General features: G+C 28.4%; 1 protein-coding gene across 1 annotated transcript; it reads left to right on the top strand.

Moving 5' to 3' along the window:
• The first annotated feature begins 345 nt into the window (after window positions 1-345).
• On the top strand, window positions 346-1,788 carry LOC136089652 (piggyBac transposable element-derived protein 3-like). Its single transcript, XM_065815704.1, has one exon. The coding sequence runs from the start codon at window positions 346-348 to the stop codon at window positions 1,786-1,788; it is 1,443 nt and encodes a 480-aa protein (XP_065671776.1).
• The last annotated feature ends 13,347 nt before the right edge of the window (window positions 1,789-15,135 follow it).

Here is a 15,135-nt window from a genome sequence, read left to right as displayed (position 1 = left end):
GTGAAAACACTGAGGTAAGCTATGCATAAAATTAATATTGTATTTCAAATACATAAATTTTCAGTTGTTTATAATTGAATACATTCAACATTTGTCACATGGTTAATTTATAGGTTATAATAATCATGTGTAGTGTAAAGTTTGTTTTTAAATCATTATATTTAAAATTATAGTCATTTTAATGCTGATACCCGTTTGGGGATCATAACAGATACAGTGTTAAAAGTTGATAATATTTCATAGTATTTGTTATTTGCCTATATCTACTTGCCAATAGCTAATAATTTTATCTAAATTTTAGATGTGGGTACCAGACAATTTCTCTCACTTACTCAATTAGAAGATATGATTAATGACCCGAATTTCTTTGATGAGGATGAACCAGATGCAGTTGTAGATATCGTTGGACTTTCACCCGATAACGTTAATGTTGTATCCGACTTAGAAGACTTCGATGAAGATGTTTTAGAAGATACCCGTCAAAGAGACATACCTGGTAGATTAGAAGTACATTCTTGTGCAATTCCGATAGCATCTACGTCTAGTGGTTGTCATACAGCATCTACATCTACGCAATCAGACGAAACGATTCCACCAACTAAGCGCCAGAAAAAAATTAGGTCCTCTACAGATTGGCAAAGAACAAGTGCTGACTTTGCAAAGGAGATGGGCCAAGATAATGAAATTTTGGAAATGAGAGAAAATCTTAAAACAAAACTTGCAGGAAAATCTCCCGTTGAAGTATTTGAGTCATTGTGGAACGAAGACGTTATGGACTACATTGTGAAGCAGTCCATGATATATGCAGTGCAGAATAACCGCCATCACTTTACTTTCTCTGTAGACTGTTTAAAAAAATTCATTGGTTTTCTGTTGCTTACAGGATACTATTCTTTGCCACAAGAGCACATGTACTGGTGTGAGGACGAAGATGTATGTATTGAAAGTGTGCGAAAATGTTTAACAAAAAATAGATATATTGAAATAAAAAGGAATTTACATTTCAATAATAACTCTGAAATTGGAGTTCAGAAAACTAAAAAGAGTTTTAAAATAAGTCCACTAATAACTAAAATGAACGAACAATTTAAAAAATTTGGTGTGTTTTCGAAAAATTTGAGTATCGACGAACAAATGATCCGTTATTATGGCCATCACTATTTGAAACAGTTCATAAGAGGAAAGCCGATAAGATTTGGCTTCAAAGAGTGGGCTATGTGCTGCTCCGAAACAGGTTATTGCTTTCATGTAGAACTGTACGAAGGAAAGCAAGCTGATACGTATGAGGTAAATGGATTGGGTGCGTCCGTTATTTTAAAAAATATTTCAGTTATCAAAAATCCATCGAATCATGTGTTTTATTTTTATAAATTTTTTACAAGTTTTGAGCTAATGAAAGATCTGAAAGAAAAAAACATTGCAGCTACTGGTACAGTACGTTCAAACCGTATGAACAGTTGTCCCATAAAGTCTGACAATGAAATAAAAAAAGAACATCGGGGCGCATTCAATTATCGCTTTGATGTGAAAAATCAGATATTTGGGGTAGTATGGAAATACAACAATTGTGTAAAAATGTTGTCAAACCACCAAGCTCTGCAACCACTACAGAAAGTTAGCAGATGGTCAAGGACGGAGAAAAAGCAGGTAAAAATCCCTCAACCGCAATGCATACAACGCTACAATAAATATATGGGTGGAGTGGACAAATTGGGTTGGTATATCAATAAGTACAGAATCAAAATAAGATCAAAGAAATGGTACTTTCACATTTTCAAAAATCTTTAGATATGACAGTGGTGAATTCACATGCATTATACTGTCTAGCAAACAATACGAACATACCGCTTCTAGAATTTAGAAGAAATATCACAAGGGCCTACTTGCGAACTTCTTCAATTATTTCGAACACAAAAAATGCTGGCAGGCCATGTTTACAAAAATTGTCGCAAAATTGAATTCCTGAAGATATTAGGAAAGATCCCGTTGGACACCATATAGAAAATACGGAGGAAGAAAAACAAAGAAAATGTGCCGTTTGCAAAAAGAACACGAGGAAACAATGTTCCAAATGCAATATTGGCCTACACATGGATTAAATGAGAAATTGGCATACACTATAATTTACAAAACTATCATGTAATCTAAGAAAATTTTATAAACAAAATTATCCATTATTTTACGCTATACCAGCCACGATCCCCAAATGGGACTTTGTATAAATATTATTTTTTTTAACAATGTTTTTTTTTTATTAATTTAACTTGGATAAATACTTTTCCAGTTAAAAAAACAATTATATTTTACAAAATAAATGTTTTAAAAAATTTGGCAGGTAATGGGTTAATACTTCAAATGTTTAGATTTAAAATTGAAAAACTTTTGCTCTTTTTTGTTTTACTAAGAAATTGAGTAGATTTAAAGATTGAATAATACTCACTTTCAAATTTTTTATTATTGAAATAGTCATCATCACTCTCAGTATTAAAATTAAGTAGAAGATTATCATCCATTTTTGTAAAAGTAAAATATAATAATCATGAAAATAAAGATATTAAAATATTAACACATGCGCTGGAACTCCGCTCCATCAAAAATAACAATAAAACGTTGGTTTGCTGACTTCAAACGTGGTCGTAGAGACACCGATGATGCAGAACGCAGTGGACGTCCAAATAAGGCGGTAACACCAGAAAACATCAAAAAAATCCACAAAATTGTTGTGAATGATCAAAAAGTGAAGTTGCGTGAGTTAGCTGACATCGTAAATATATCAAAATAACGTGTTGGCTTTATATTACATGAGCATTTGACTATAAGAAAGCTCTGTTCAAAGTGGGTGCCGCGTTTGCTCCCTTTTGACCAAAAACAAGAACGTGTTGATGATTCTAAGCTGTGTTTGGCCATGTTCAAACGTAACAAACCGGAATTTTTGCGTCGATATGTGACAATGGATAAAACATGGATCCATCACTTCACTCCAGAATCAAAACGATTGTCATCTGAGTAGACAGCAACTGGTAAACCTCGTCCAAAGCGCTCGAAAGCACAACAATTGGCTGGAAAGGTTATGGCTTCGGTATTTTGGGATGTGCGTGGTGTAATATTCATCGATTATCTTGAAAAAGGAAATACCATCAACAGTGAATATTATATAGCGTTATTGGAGCGTTTGAAGGCCGAAATTGCAAAAAAACGACCGCATATGGCAAAGAAAAAAATTTGTTTCATCAAGACAACGCACCATGTCACAAGTCAATCAAAACAATGGCAAAACTACATGAATTGAACTTCGAATTGCTCCCACATCCACCGTATTCACCAGATTTGGCTCCCAACGACTACTGGCTGTTCGCAGACCTGAAAATGTGCTCGGCGGTAAGAAATTTCGCACAAATGAAGAGGTTATCGCTAAAACTGAGGCCTATTTTGAAGCAAAAGATAAATCGTTCTACAAAAGTGGTATTGAAATGTTAGAGGTGCGCTGGAATGATTGCGTTGCTCTTGATGGAGATTACGTTGATGAATAAAGCTAATTTTGAACAAAAAAAACAGTGTTTTTTTTGTTAGACCCGGGACTTTTCAGCCCATGTGTTAGGATTTTACACTTTTACTTTTCATTGCAGCCCAATCGCGTATGATGAGTTTATCATATGAAATGCTTGCAAATTTTCCTGCCGCTCGTTCCAATTTCATCTGTTCTCTTAGTAACTTCCTAATTAGTACTGTCTCAACGCAAAAATCTTCATATATATAGATATTTTTTCCTTTTAAGTTAGGGGTCTTTTTTAAAATATCTACTTTATCTTTAAAGTTTAGAAGTTTTATAATTATAGTTCTTGGTCCAACTGAATCTTTATGACCAGTTCCATGTGCCCTTTCAATTTTAATATCTTTTAGACCAAAATAATTTTTTTTACCATGGCTTTGCTGTCATCCCAATTTTCACCTTCGCTTTCTTCAATTCCATCGATTCTCAAATTATTTAGCCGGGATCGATCCTCTATCTCTCCTAATTTGTTAGTAACTTTAGTAAATGCAGATTCATTGTTCTGGGTAACGCTTATTGAATTAGATTTATCCTGTGAAATGATGAATTTCTTAATTTTTTCTTCAATAAGTTGTTCATGAAAGTTTAAACTTAGTTTAATGTCCTCAACTTCTTTTTCTATCGATTTTATTTTCTTATCATTTTTACTGATATGTGATTCAACTTTATCCAAACGCTCGAATAAAATATTTTATTTACATACACTTTACAGTGTATGTAAAGTGTATGTGTATGCCCTTTACAGTGTAACAGCTGCAATTATCGAAACTTAAGTTAATTTTAATGAGGATATCTTTGATAACTAGTACAATAGTATCACATTTTATACTTTTCAGCTTGTAAAATCATAAATGAGTTTTCCAAAAGGATCCCAATCTTTATAAACCGTTCGAAGACAAAACGATAGCTGTTCTTTATTACTTACGTCAGTACTTTCATCGGCAATAAAGAAAAAAACTTGCGTTCTCGGATGGTTTCTAACTTTTCTATTAATGCTAGAGTAGCTAATATATCCAAAATCTTATTTTGTACCTTGTTATATGTATGTTTGTTACCAAATCTTTCATCAAGATGATCAACAATGTTTTTGTTGTTTTTACCATGCAGGGACAATAGTTGGGTAAAGTTGTCATTCCCACAATAATTTTGCAAAGCTATTCTTTGTCGTCCGAAGTAGCGTAGGCATGAAATGAATTCAAGAAGATAATTTTGTTCTATAGCTCTCCTATTAGAAATCTGCTTATTCATTAACTCCGCAATATCTTAATATTGGACAACGTTAAGCTGATATAACGACGCTGTATTGTGACACACCAAATCTTGGTGAATCTGGAAAAACCTTGGAGTTTTTATCCATGAAAACAAAGATTTAGGGTAAAAACCTTAAAAATAGCAGTTTTTACTTAATTTGGATACTTTTAACTGGACAGATAAATCTAAAATGTATGGAAAGTGGGGAGAAGTGGGACATGAAAATTATTTTCAGAGCAATTGCAATATTTTTTTTATTTAATGTATAAAATGAATCAAACAAGTCTTAACAAATAAAGCAGCATTTGGGGTACCAATTCTACCCCCTAAGATTGATAGCATAATTTAATAAAGTATGTATTTTTTCGGTTCTAGAAGAACCCTGCTATTGGGGTAAAGTGGGAATAGTGTGGGTAAAGTGTTACAAGTGAGCGCGAGAAGCGGACATTTAGGGGAGAAGTGGGACTATACAAAAACGAATTCAAAACTAGTTAAATAATAATTTTGGTTTAAAGTAAAGTTAAGTTAAAATGAAATAAATTTTTCTATCAAATTAAGATTACATATTAAAAATTATAATTTCTTTACTGAAAAAAAAAAATTTACTTCACATTTAATGTGCCAAAGTTCATTTGGAAAATGATTAACAAATATAAATATAAAAATGAATAGCGCAAAACTGTGAAGGAGAAGTTGGACAGTGACTTTTTTTTCTGTCGCATTGTACCCCTATGTAGGGCAGAAAAAACAAAACTAAAGTTACAGCCACATAATTAAAGCTAAATTATAAATTTAAGTATTAAATGTTAGATTACAAGAGCATTTCCCTATAAAATAGACAAAATGTGCAACAACAATCGAAAATAAATATATACATAAGTTACTAGGGTGTCAGCAAAAATACTTTTTAGAGATACTTTCAAAAAAAGTGGTTTCAATCATGCGCAGGAAGGTGAAATGATGTCTAAGAAAAAGGCCATAAGAAATCTATAGATTTACATTAAATAACAGTAATTAGACGCCGCTCCTAAATAAAACTTTATTGTATTTAGAAGCGGCGCCTAATTACGCGTCCCACTTCTCCCCACTCTCTCCTATCTTACCTTTCATCATAAATCAACCGTTAAAAATCATCGAACGAAACTTGCTGGCTTCCAATCTTGACTTCCAATTTTTGTTTTAGGGTAAACAAGTGTTGATTTTCGGTATGAATAGTTTCTTCTTGTTGAACTTCATTTAAAAAATAAGATTTTTCAAAGAGACTTTTAGGCAGTTTACTAATTGTTTCTTCACTAGACGCATATGGTACATATGGCTTCCCCTTGAAAAAATATGCAATTGTCTTGTTGTTTGGGTTGTTGAATAGTTGGAAAGCATTTGACAAAAACTTATTTTATTTAAAATGATGTAGCGTATAAGAGATATAGCCTTATAATATAATATGCAATATATAGTCCATATGGGTCCATGTTTAAACCAAATTTTAAATAAAATGTTTATTATAGAGTAAATTGCCTTTGAATAATTTTTTTTTGTATTTGAAACTCATTTGCACGGACTTAAAAACGAGTGTAGTTTTTAGTTTTGTGAATTGTAGTTATAAGCTAAGCTTAAGTTATAAGTCAGTCAATGCTTCTACATTTTACTCTACTCTTGCTCAGTCGAAGTATTTAAATTGAACAAATTATAATATTTTTTTTATATATTTTTTATTTTTATTTTTATTTATTTTGTCATTAAAAAAAAGAATACAACGCCGTTTTATATAAATAAAATTTACATGTCCGGGGCTAAAAGAAGACAATATTTGCCTTATCACTACGCCCCGACGTGCTTTCATCAGCAAACGTGTCCAATCATTAAAATGTAAACATAAAATTACTTTGTACCATATAGAAAATAAATACAAATTTTACAAGTATGTTGAGATCAGTAACTAATCTATAATCAAAATCGTAAAAAAAAGATTAAAAAATAATAATAATAATAATTACACCTAAAAATTAAAAATAAAGTAATAGGAGAATTTAAGGAAAATTTAATTAAAGACCAGTTAATAAGATAGTTGTTCAAAAATAAGAAAAAAAAAAAAAATATAAAAAATATAAAAAAAAAAGGTGCAAAAAAAAGAATCTTAAAAAGAATTTAATTCATTAACATCGTTAAAAAGTTTTTGTTTGAGTTTTTGTTTGAATAGAGAAAGTGAAAAACAATTTTTCAGCTGGTTATTTAATAAAGTGTTCCATAATTTACGAACTTTGATGGCAATAGAAAATTTAGTAACCAAATAGTGCAATTTAGTTGCTCATAATTGTAATTTGAAAATCTTGTAGGGTACTCGTGGTTAATTTTATTGAAAAGTGTATTAAATATTATAAGAGTTACTTTATTATGAAATTTATACATAAATATAAGAATTTGATAAAGGTTCAACTGAAAAACATTAAGTATGTGATGATTTTTAAATAGTTCTTTAGAATGTGTAAAACGACCTGCACCTGAAATAATTCTGACTGCGTGTTTTTGTCTACTAAGCAATTTTTTAACTTTACTTACATTAGAGCTGCACCATGCAATATTTGCATAGTTTATATAACAATGTATGAGGGAGAAATATAAAATTTTTAAACAGTTTTGGTTTAATAATTGCTTAGCTTTCTATAGAAGGCCAGTATTTTTTGAAATTTTATCTTCTAACGTTCTTATGTGTACTCTCCATGTCAGGTTTTCATCAAGTGTCACTCCTAAAAACTTTAATGATGACTCTCATATTATTTTAGAGTTACCGATATAAAAATCAGGAAGTTTTACTGGAATATTTTCTTTATCGTGAATTCTATGAAAAAAAGTATACTTGATTTTATTTAAATTTAAGGACAATTTGTTTGCCTTAAACCATTCTGCTAGATTTAAAAATTCTTTGTTTACTATTTTAAATAAAAGGTTGACATCTCCATTAGAATAAAATAAATTCGTGTCATCTGCAAATAAAACTGAATTTAAAGTGTTTGAAAATTTATGGAAGTTGTTTACATAAATAAGGAATAGCAGTGGACCCAGAATTGAGCCTTGGGGAACACCGCAAGTTAAAGTTAATTAATCAGTTTTTCCTTCTTCGTGTACTATGTATTGTTTTCTATTGCTTAGATAATTTTTGAGCCATTCTAAATATGTGCTTTTAATTCCATAACTTTCAAGTTTTTTTATAAGAATACTATGGCCTACTGTATCAAAGGCTTTGGTAAGATCTATAAAAACTCCGAGGGTAAACTTACTTTGGTCAAATGCTTTAAATATATCGTGAACAATATTAATAATGACATGGCCAGTTGAATACCCTGGCTGAAATCTAAACAGTTTATTATATAGAATATTATTTATATTTAGAAAAGTTAAAATTCGGTAATACATAATTCGCTCAAAGATTTTCGAGAAGCAAGGAAGAATTGAAATTGGTCTATAATTTTCAGGATTAGAAATGTCTCCTGATTTGAAAATAGGTATAACTCTCGCAATTTTAAGTTTCTCCGGAAAAATACCTGGTTTTAAAGATAGATCAAAAATACGTGAAAGAGGGATTGTTAAGTATTTTATCGATTTTTTAATTACATTACTACTAATATTATCATACCCCACACTTTTGTTTAGTTTTAAAAGATATACTGCATCTAAGAGTTCCTTTTCAGTAATTTCATAATTATCCATCTTAGAGGTCTTATTAGGAGTAAAATATGACTCAAAGTTTACTTCAGTAGTTTCTATTTTCGACGCTAAAGTGGAACCTTCAATGACAAAATATTGATTAAGTGTTTCAGCAATTAAAAATCTATTTGTAATAGTTTTACTTTCAATGTTTAGATTTATAGGAAGACTATTTCCATCAGTTTGTTTTGTGCCAATTACGTCCTTAATTATGTTCCAAGTATTTTTTGGATCGTTTTTATGTTTTATTTAAATGCTCGGTATAGTAATATTTCTTTGATTTTTTAATAACAGTTTTTACTTTCATTTATAACAAACATGACATCCATTTAAAACAACCATGACATTCATTTAAAACATCGTGCCAATCAATTAAAACAATCATGATTTTCAATTAAAACATTTAACGCATGCGCAATCTCAACATTCTCATGCGCAGTTCTTAACAGGTTTAATTTATATATTTATTTAAATTTATTTTTTCATTAATATTATATTAATTTATTTTAATTTCATGGAATTTATTTTAAATTTAAATGGATGTCATGTTTGTTTTAAATGGATGCAAAACCATATTTTTTTAACATATTTTTTATACACATACTGTATTGGCAAAACAACCATGAAATTTTAATTAATTAATTGAACATCAGTTCAATTAAAGCATGCATGATGATAATTAAAACAACCATAATTTCCTATTAAAATATTTAGCGCATGTGGATATTAGATTTTCATTAAAACATGCAGCGAAAATCTGTTTGCCAAAATACGCGAAAATCTGTTTTGAGATTGGTCGTTGATCAAAGAAAAGTTCAATCTGAAACTTCATTGCCGCGAAAAACTCAATCTGAATCTTCATACCGCGAAATTCCGTTTCCAAAAAAAAAGGGGAGATCTTGTTGTAAATCTAGTCGTTGATCAAGGAAAAACTGAAGCTTCATCGTTAACAGGAGTTAATCGAAACACAATATAATTTTAAAAAGGTACAATCGAACGAATTCAACACATCCTGTTTCAAGAGGTGGCGCTCGTCACATTATTTATAGTGAAGAGATTAGAAGAAGAATTGAAGAGCTTATAAACGATAACACAACGACAACTATAGTTGAAACTAAATATGCTTTAAATGTAAATGTATCGATTACAACTGTCTGGAGATGGGTGACCAACCTTGGATACACATATAAAATTACTCGACCAATTTATGAAATAAGGAACGACAATGATGTAAAAAATCTTCGAATTGAATATGTTAGGTGGTATACTTTAGTCTAGCCTATTCATCGCTACCGAAATGTTGTTATTATTGATGACAGTCCATTTAATTTACACATGTTTCGCAGTCATTCATGGGCAAGAAGAGGAGTAACACCAAACCCGTTCATTCGTCCTAGGCAGCTGGACGAAGAATTCACCCTGGTGATGGATAATGTCAGAATACATCATAATGTTGAGATGAGGGCTCAGAACATTCAAAAGAATCCAAGTGAAGAGATTTTTTTTTATCTTAAGAATAACGTGCGAAGAAATACGGCGCCGCTGGAAGAAATGAACTAATTACAAGAATGCATGAGGCATGCTTATCTATTCCTAATGTTAACTTATCGAACTATTACACACACTGCGAAAGCTTTTTTGAAGCGTATCTTAGGTCAGATGACATACCTCAACAGTAATTGGAAAATAAACATTATGTTTTAAATAAAATAAAATTTTAAATCAAAAAGTTCAACCAACAAATAAATAGTAAAGATAAAAAAAAAGTATTTAGAAAATAACCAAATTAAAGGTAATAAAAAAGTAATGTATAATTTAAATTAAAGTTATTAAACTTTCTATTCAAAAAAAATTCTATCTATTTAGTAAACTTACAAGTTTATTTGTAAAACATACTATGCATCACAACTTTTAAAACAACACTTTATACATACATACAAACATATATGTGTTTATATATACACACACACACACACACACAACTGTGTGTGTGTGTGTGTGTGTGTGTATATAAACACATATATGTTTTGAAATAAATGATCAAATTAATAAAACTTCAATTTATACCAAAAATTAAATTACAGGAAGTTGCAAATGTCTTAACTACTGTAAATTTTCACACATTTGTGGAATTTGCTGACACTATTATAAAAAGAATTCTTTAGAAATGATTACTTATGCTATTTTTTTAAAATGTTTTTTTAAAAAGGGTAGTTAATGTAAATATTATTTGAAACTCATTTATTTTTATAGTTTTTTAGGAGAAACTTATTTTCGTGCCTACATTTAGAAATTAGTTCCGATTTTTTGTTTAATAAGCATTCTTGATTTGAATGTGTAATTATTTCAAATTTTTCTTGTAGGCATAGTATGCATTTTTTGGAAATATTGTTATATGCAGGCGCTGTTTTAAGGATAGACCAATTCAGTATAAAATCATCAATATTTTTTTCTTTTAATTCCCATATATATTTTGACAGCATGGTGTCTTTTGAATACTTTTTATTCTTGAAAGATTGCTTATGATTGGCAAAACGTTTTTTCCATACACCCTCTGTTATGCCAATATATTGTTTATCAGGTACATTCTTTGAGGAAACAACACATTTATATTCCACATTTTTTGATAAACAACTTCCACTCATTGGACAATTGTATTTTTGTTTACAATTACAATTTTCTGTAGTTTTTAGAAGTAGAGTAATTTAGAAGCGCAAAGTATTGCTAAAAAAATAAACCTTGATAATAGAATCGAATCAACTGCCCCTGCCCAAGCCTTTGTAACACTAAAAGACCATAAACCAAATTTTCAAAACAAACTCCCTTGTAGGTTATTGGTTCCCTCAAAAAGTGAGATTGGACATGTAAGCAAAATTAAATTGGACAAAATTAATAATATTCTTAGAAATAAATTAAATTTACAACAGCGGAAAAATACCACTGATGTTATAAATTGGTTCTCCATAATCGAAATTAAAAATGACTGTACATTTATTCAATTTGACATTAATGATTTTTACCCCTCAATAACCGCAGATATTTTAGATAAGACTATTGAATTTGCAAAAAGCCACACAGTTATTCCTGATGACACAATTCGTATAATAAAATATTGTAGAAAAACCTTACTTTATTTTAATAAGGAAACTTGGAAAAAGAAATACATACATGACTGCTTTGATGTAACAATGGGCAGTTATGACGGAGCAGAAATTTGTGAATTTGTTGGACTATGCATTTTAGAATTGTTAAGTAAAATAATCAATATAAAAAATTTAGGCCTTTATCGCGACGATGGTTTAATAGTAATACGTAGAAAATCTGGTCCACAGCTCGACAAAATTAGAAAAGATATAAAAATTTTTAAAAATATTGGCTTTTAAATCGAAATAAACATAAATTTAAAAATTGTGAATTTTCTTGATGTCACATTTAACCTCTCTGAAAATTCATATAAGCCTTTCAAAAAACCAAACGATGAACTATTATATATTAACATTAACTCTAACCATCCACCCCAAGTTCTAAAACAAATCCCGATTTCAATTAATAACAGACTAAACCAAAACTCCTCAAATGAAAATGTATTTAATTCCTCTAAACGAATATTTGAAGATGCCCTGAAAAAAAGTGGTTTTGAAAATTTTGAACTAAAATTTGACCCTGAAAAAAAGAATACAAAAAAACGAAATAGAACTAGAAATGTAATTTGGTTCAACCCCCTATATAGCAAAAATGTTTCTACTAACATAGGAAAAGTGTTTTTAAAATTGGTCGATAAGCATTTCCCGCGATCTAATAAATTACATAAAACTTTTAATCGAAATACAATTAAAGTTAGCTACAGTTGCACAAAAAATATGGAAAGAATTATAAAAGATCACAAAAAGGCTTTGTTAAACAAAAAAGAACTCCTAAATGAAAAAACTACAGAAAATTGTAATTGTAAACAAAAATACAATTGTCCAATGAGTGGAAGTTGTTTATCAAAAAATGTGGTATATAAATGTGTTGTTTCCTCTAAGAATGTACCTGATAAACAATATATTGGCATAACAGAGGGTGAATGGAAAAAACGTTTTGCCAATCATAAGCAATCTTTCAAGAATAAAAAGTATTCAAAAGACACCATGCTGTCAAAATATATATGGGAATTAAAAGAAAAAAATATTGATGATTTTATACTGAATTGGTCTATCCTTAAAACAGCGCCTGCATATAACAATATTTCCAAAAAATGCATACTATGCCTACAAGAAAAATTTGAAATAATTACACATTCAAATCAAGAATGCTTATTAAACAAAAAATCGGAATTAATTTCTAAATGTAGGCACGAAAATAAGTTTCTCCTAAAAAACTATAAAAATAAATGAGTTCAAATAATATTTACATTAACTACCCTTTTTAAAAAACATTTTAAAAAAAAAGCATAAGTAATCATTTCTAAAGAATTCTTTTTATAATAGTGTCAGCAAATTCCACAAATGTGTGAAAATTTACAGTAGTTAAGACATTTGCAACTTCCTGTAATTTAATTTTGGTATAAATTGAAGTTTTATTAATTTGATCATTCATTTCTGATGAGTCTTTGTTGATGAAACACAGTGTCAAATAGAAAAAAATTTAGTAAAGTAATTTTCTACTAATATATATATATATATATATATATATATATATATATATATATATATATATATATATATATATATATATATATATATATATATATATATATATATATATATATATATATATATTAATAAGAAAACATCAAACAATACGAATTCTCTTAATACAAATAATAATTTATTTTGAGATATTTTCACTGGGTTATGGATACCAGCATCATCAGCTCGTAAAATATTACAAAATTTTTGAACGTTAAAAAACAGTTAAATAAAAATTTTTTTTAACTGACGTCAGCAGTTGAATGGCTTCTTTTATCGTTCAATAAATAAATATAAATTTTTAACATTTACTGCTAATAATAACTTAAAATATTATTTAATGAAAGAATGAGGTTTTTCAGTTTGTTTTTTAAAAAAGCAAATAGTAATAGGTTATTCAAAATTAAAATTCGGCAAAACAATTTTATTTCAAAGGTGTGGTAGGTGAAACACTATGGCATAATACTATATATATATATATATATATATACATATATATATATATATATATATATATATATATATATATATATATATATATATATATATATATATATATATATATATATATATATATATATATATATATATATATATATATTTATATACATATATATATTTACATGCATATATATACACATATATATATATATACACATTTATAAATATATAGTGTGAAATATATATATATATATATATATATATATATATATATATGCTTCAAAATTTCTCGCGGAGACAAAGATTACAAAGTTTTGATGCCATGTAAAAACAGGTTTTATATTTTTCGATTTTAGCTTCCAATGGAAGCTATAATCGTTGATACATGGAAAGTAATAGCACGATGCAAGCCCTACAATCAAGCATCAAAACTTTGTAATCTTTTTCTCTGCGAGAAATTTCATATATTATCATATAAAGGAGAAAACTTACTTAATAAAAGATATGAAATAATATCAAAGTGCCGGCATTCAAAGAAATTTTTACTATCCTTATTTGACACCGGAGACTAAATACCTTTGACGTCTTTTTGTTTTTGTTTTGTTTTGTTTTTGTAACGTCAGAACTCGTTCCACCGAAATTTTAATTTGTAATTTTTTTAAACGGTTTTTAAATGACGAAATACACAATGGCTGATTATTGCCGAAGGGCATGAAACTCAGAGTTCCATCAAAAGTTGTTTTTATTCATTTTAAATAAATAAATAAATATTGCTCTATTGTTTTAACTGACGTCAGCAGTTGAATGGCTTCTTTTATCGTTCAATAAATAAATATAAATTTTTAACATTTACTGCTAATAATAACTCAAAATATTATTTAATGAAAGAATGAGGTTTTTCAGTTTGTTTTTTAAAAAAGCAAATAGTAATAGGTTATTCAAAATTAAAATTCGGCAAAACAATTTTATTTCAAAGGTGTGGTAGGTGAAACACTATGGCATAATACTATATATATATATATATATATATATATATATATATATATATATATATATATATATATATATATATATATATATATATATATATATATATATATATATATATTTATATACATATATATATTTACATGCATATATATACACATATATATATATATATATACACATTTATAAATATATAGTGTGAAATATATATATATATATATATATATATATATATATTATATATATATATATATATATATATATATATATATATATATATATGCTTCAAAATTTCTCGCGGAGACAAAGATTACAAAGTTTTGATGCCATGTAAAAACAGGTTTTATATTTTTCGATTTTAGCTTCCAATGGAAGCTATAATCGTTGATACATGGAAAGTAATAGCACGATGCAAGCCCTACAATCAAGCATCAAAACTTTGTAATCTTTGTCTCCGCGAGAAATTTCATATATTATCATATAAAGGAGAAAACTTACTTAATAAAAGATATGAAATAATATCAAAGTGCCGGC

Source organism: Hydra vulgaris, chromosome 13, assembly GCF_038396675.1.
Source record: "Hydra vulgaris chromosome 13, alternate assembly HydraT2T_AEP".
NCBI classification, from domain to species: Eukaryota; Metazoa; Cnidaria; class Hydrozoa; order Anthoathecata; family Hydridae; genus Hydra; species Hydra vulgaris.
This window is presented reverse-complemented; position numbering and strand designations above follow the sequence as displayed.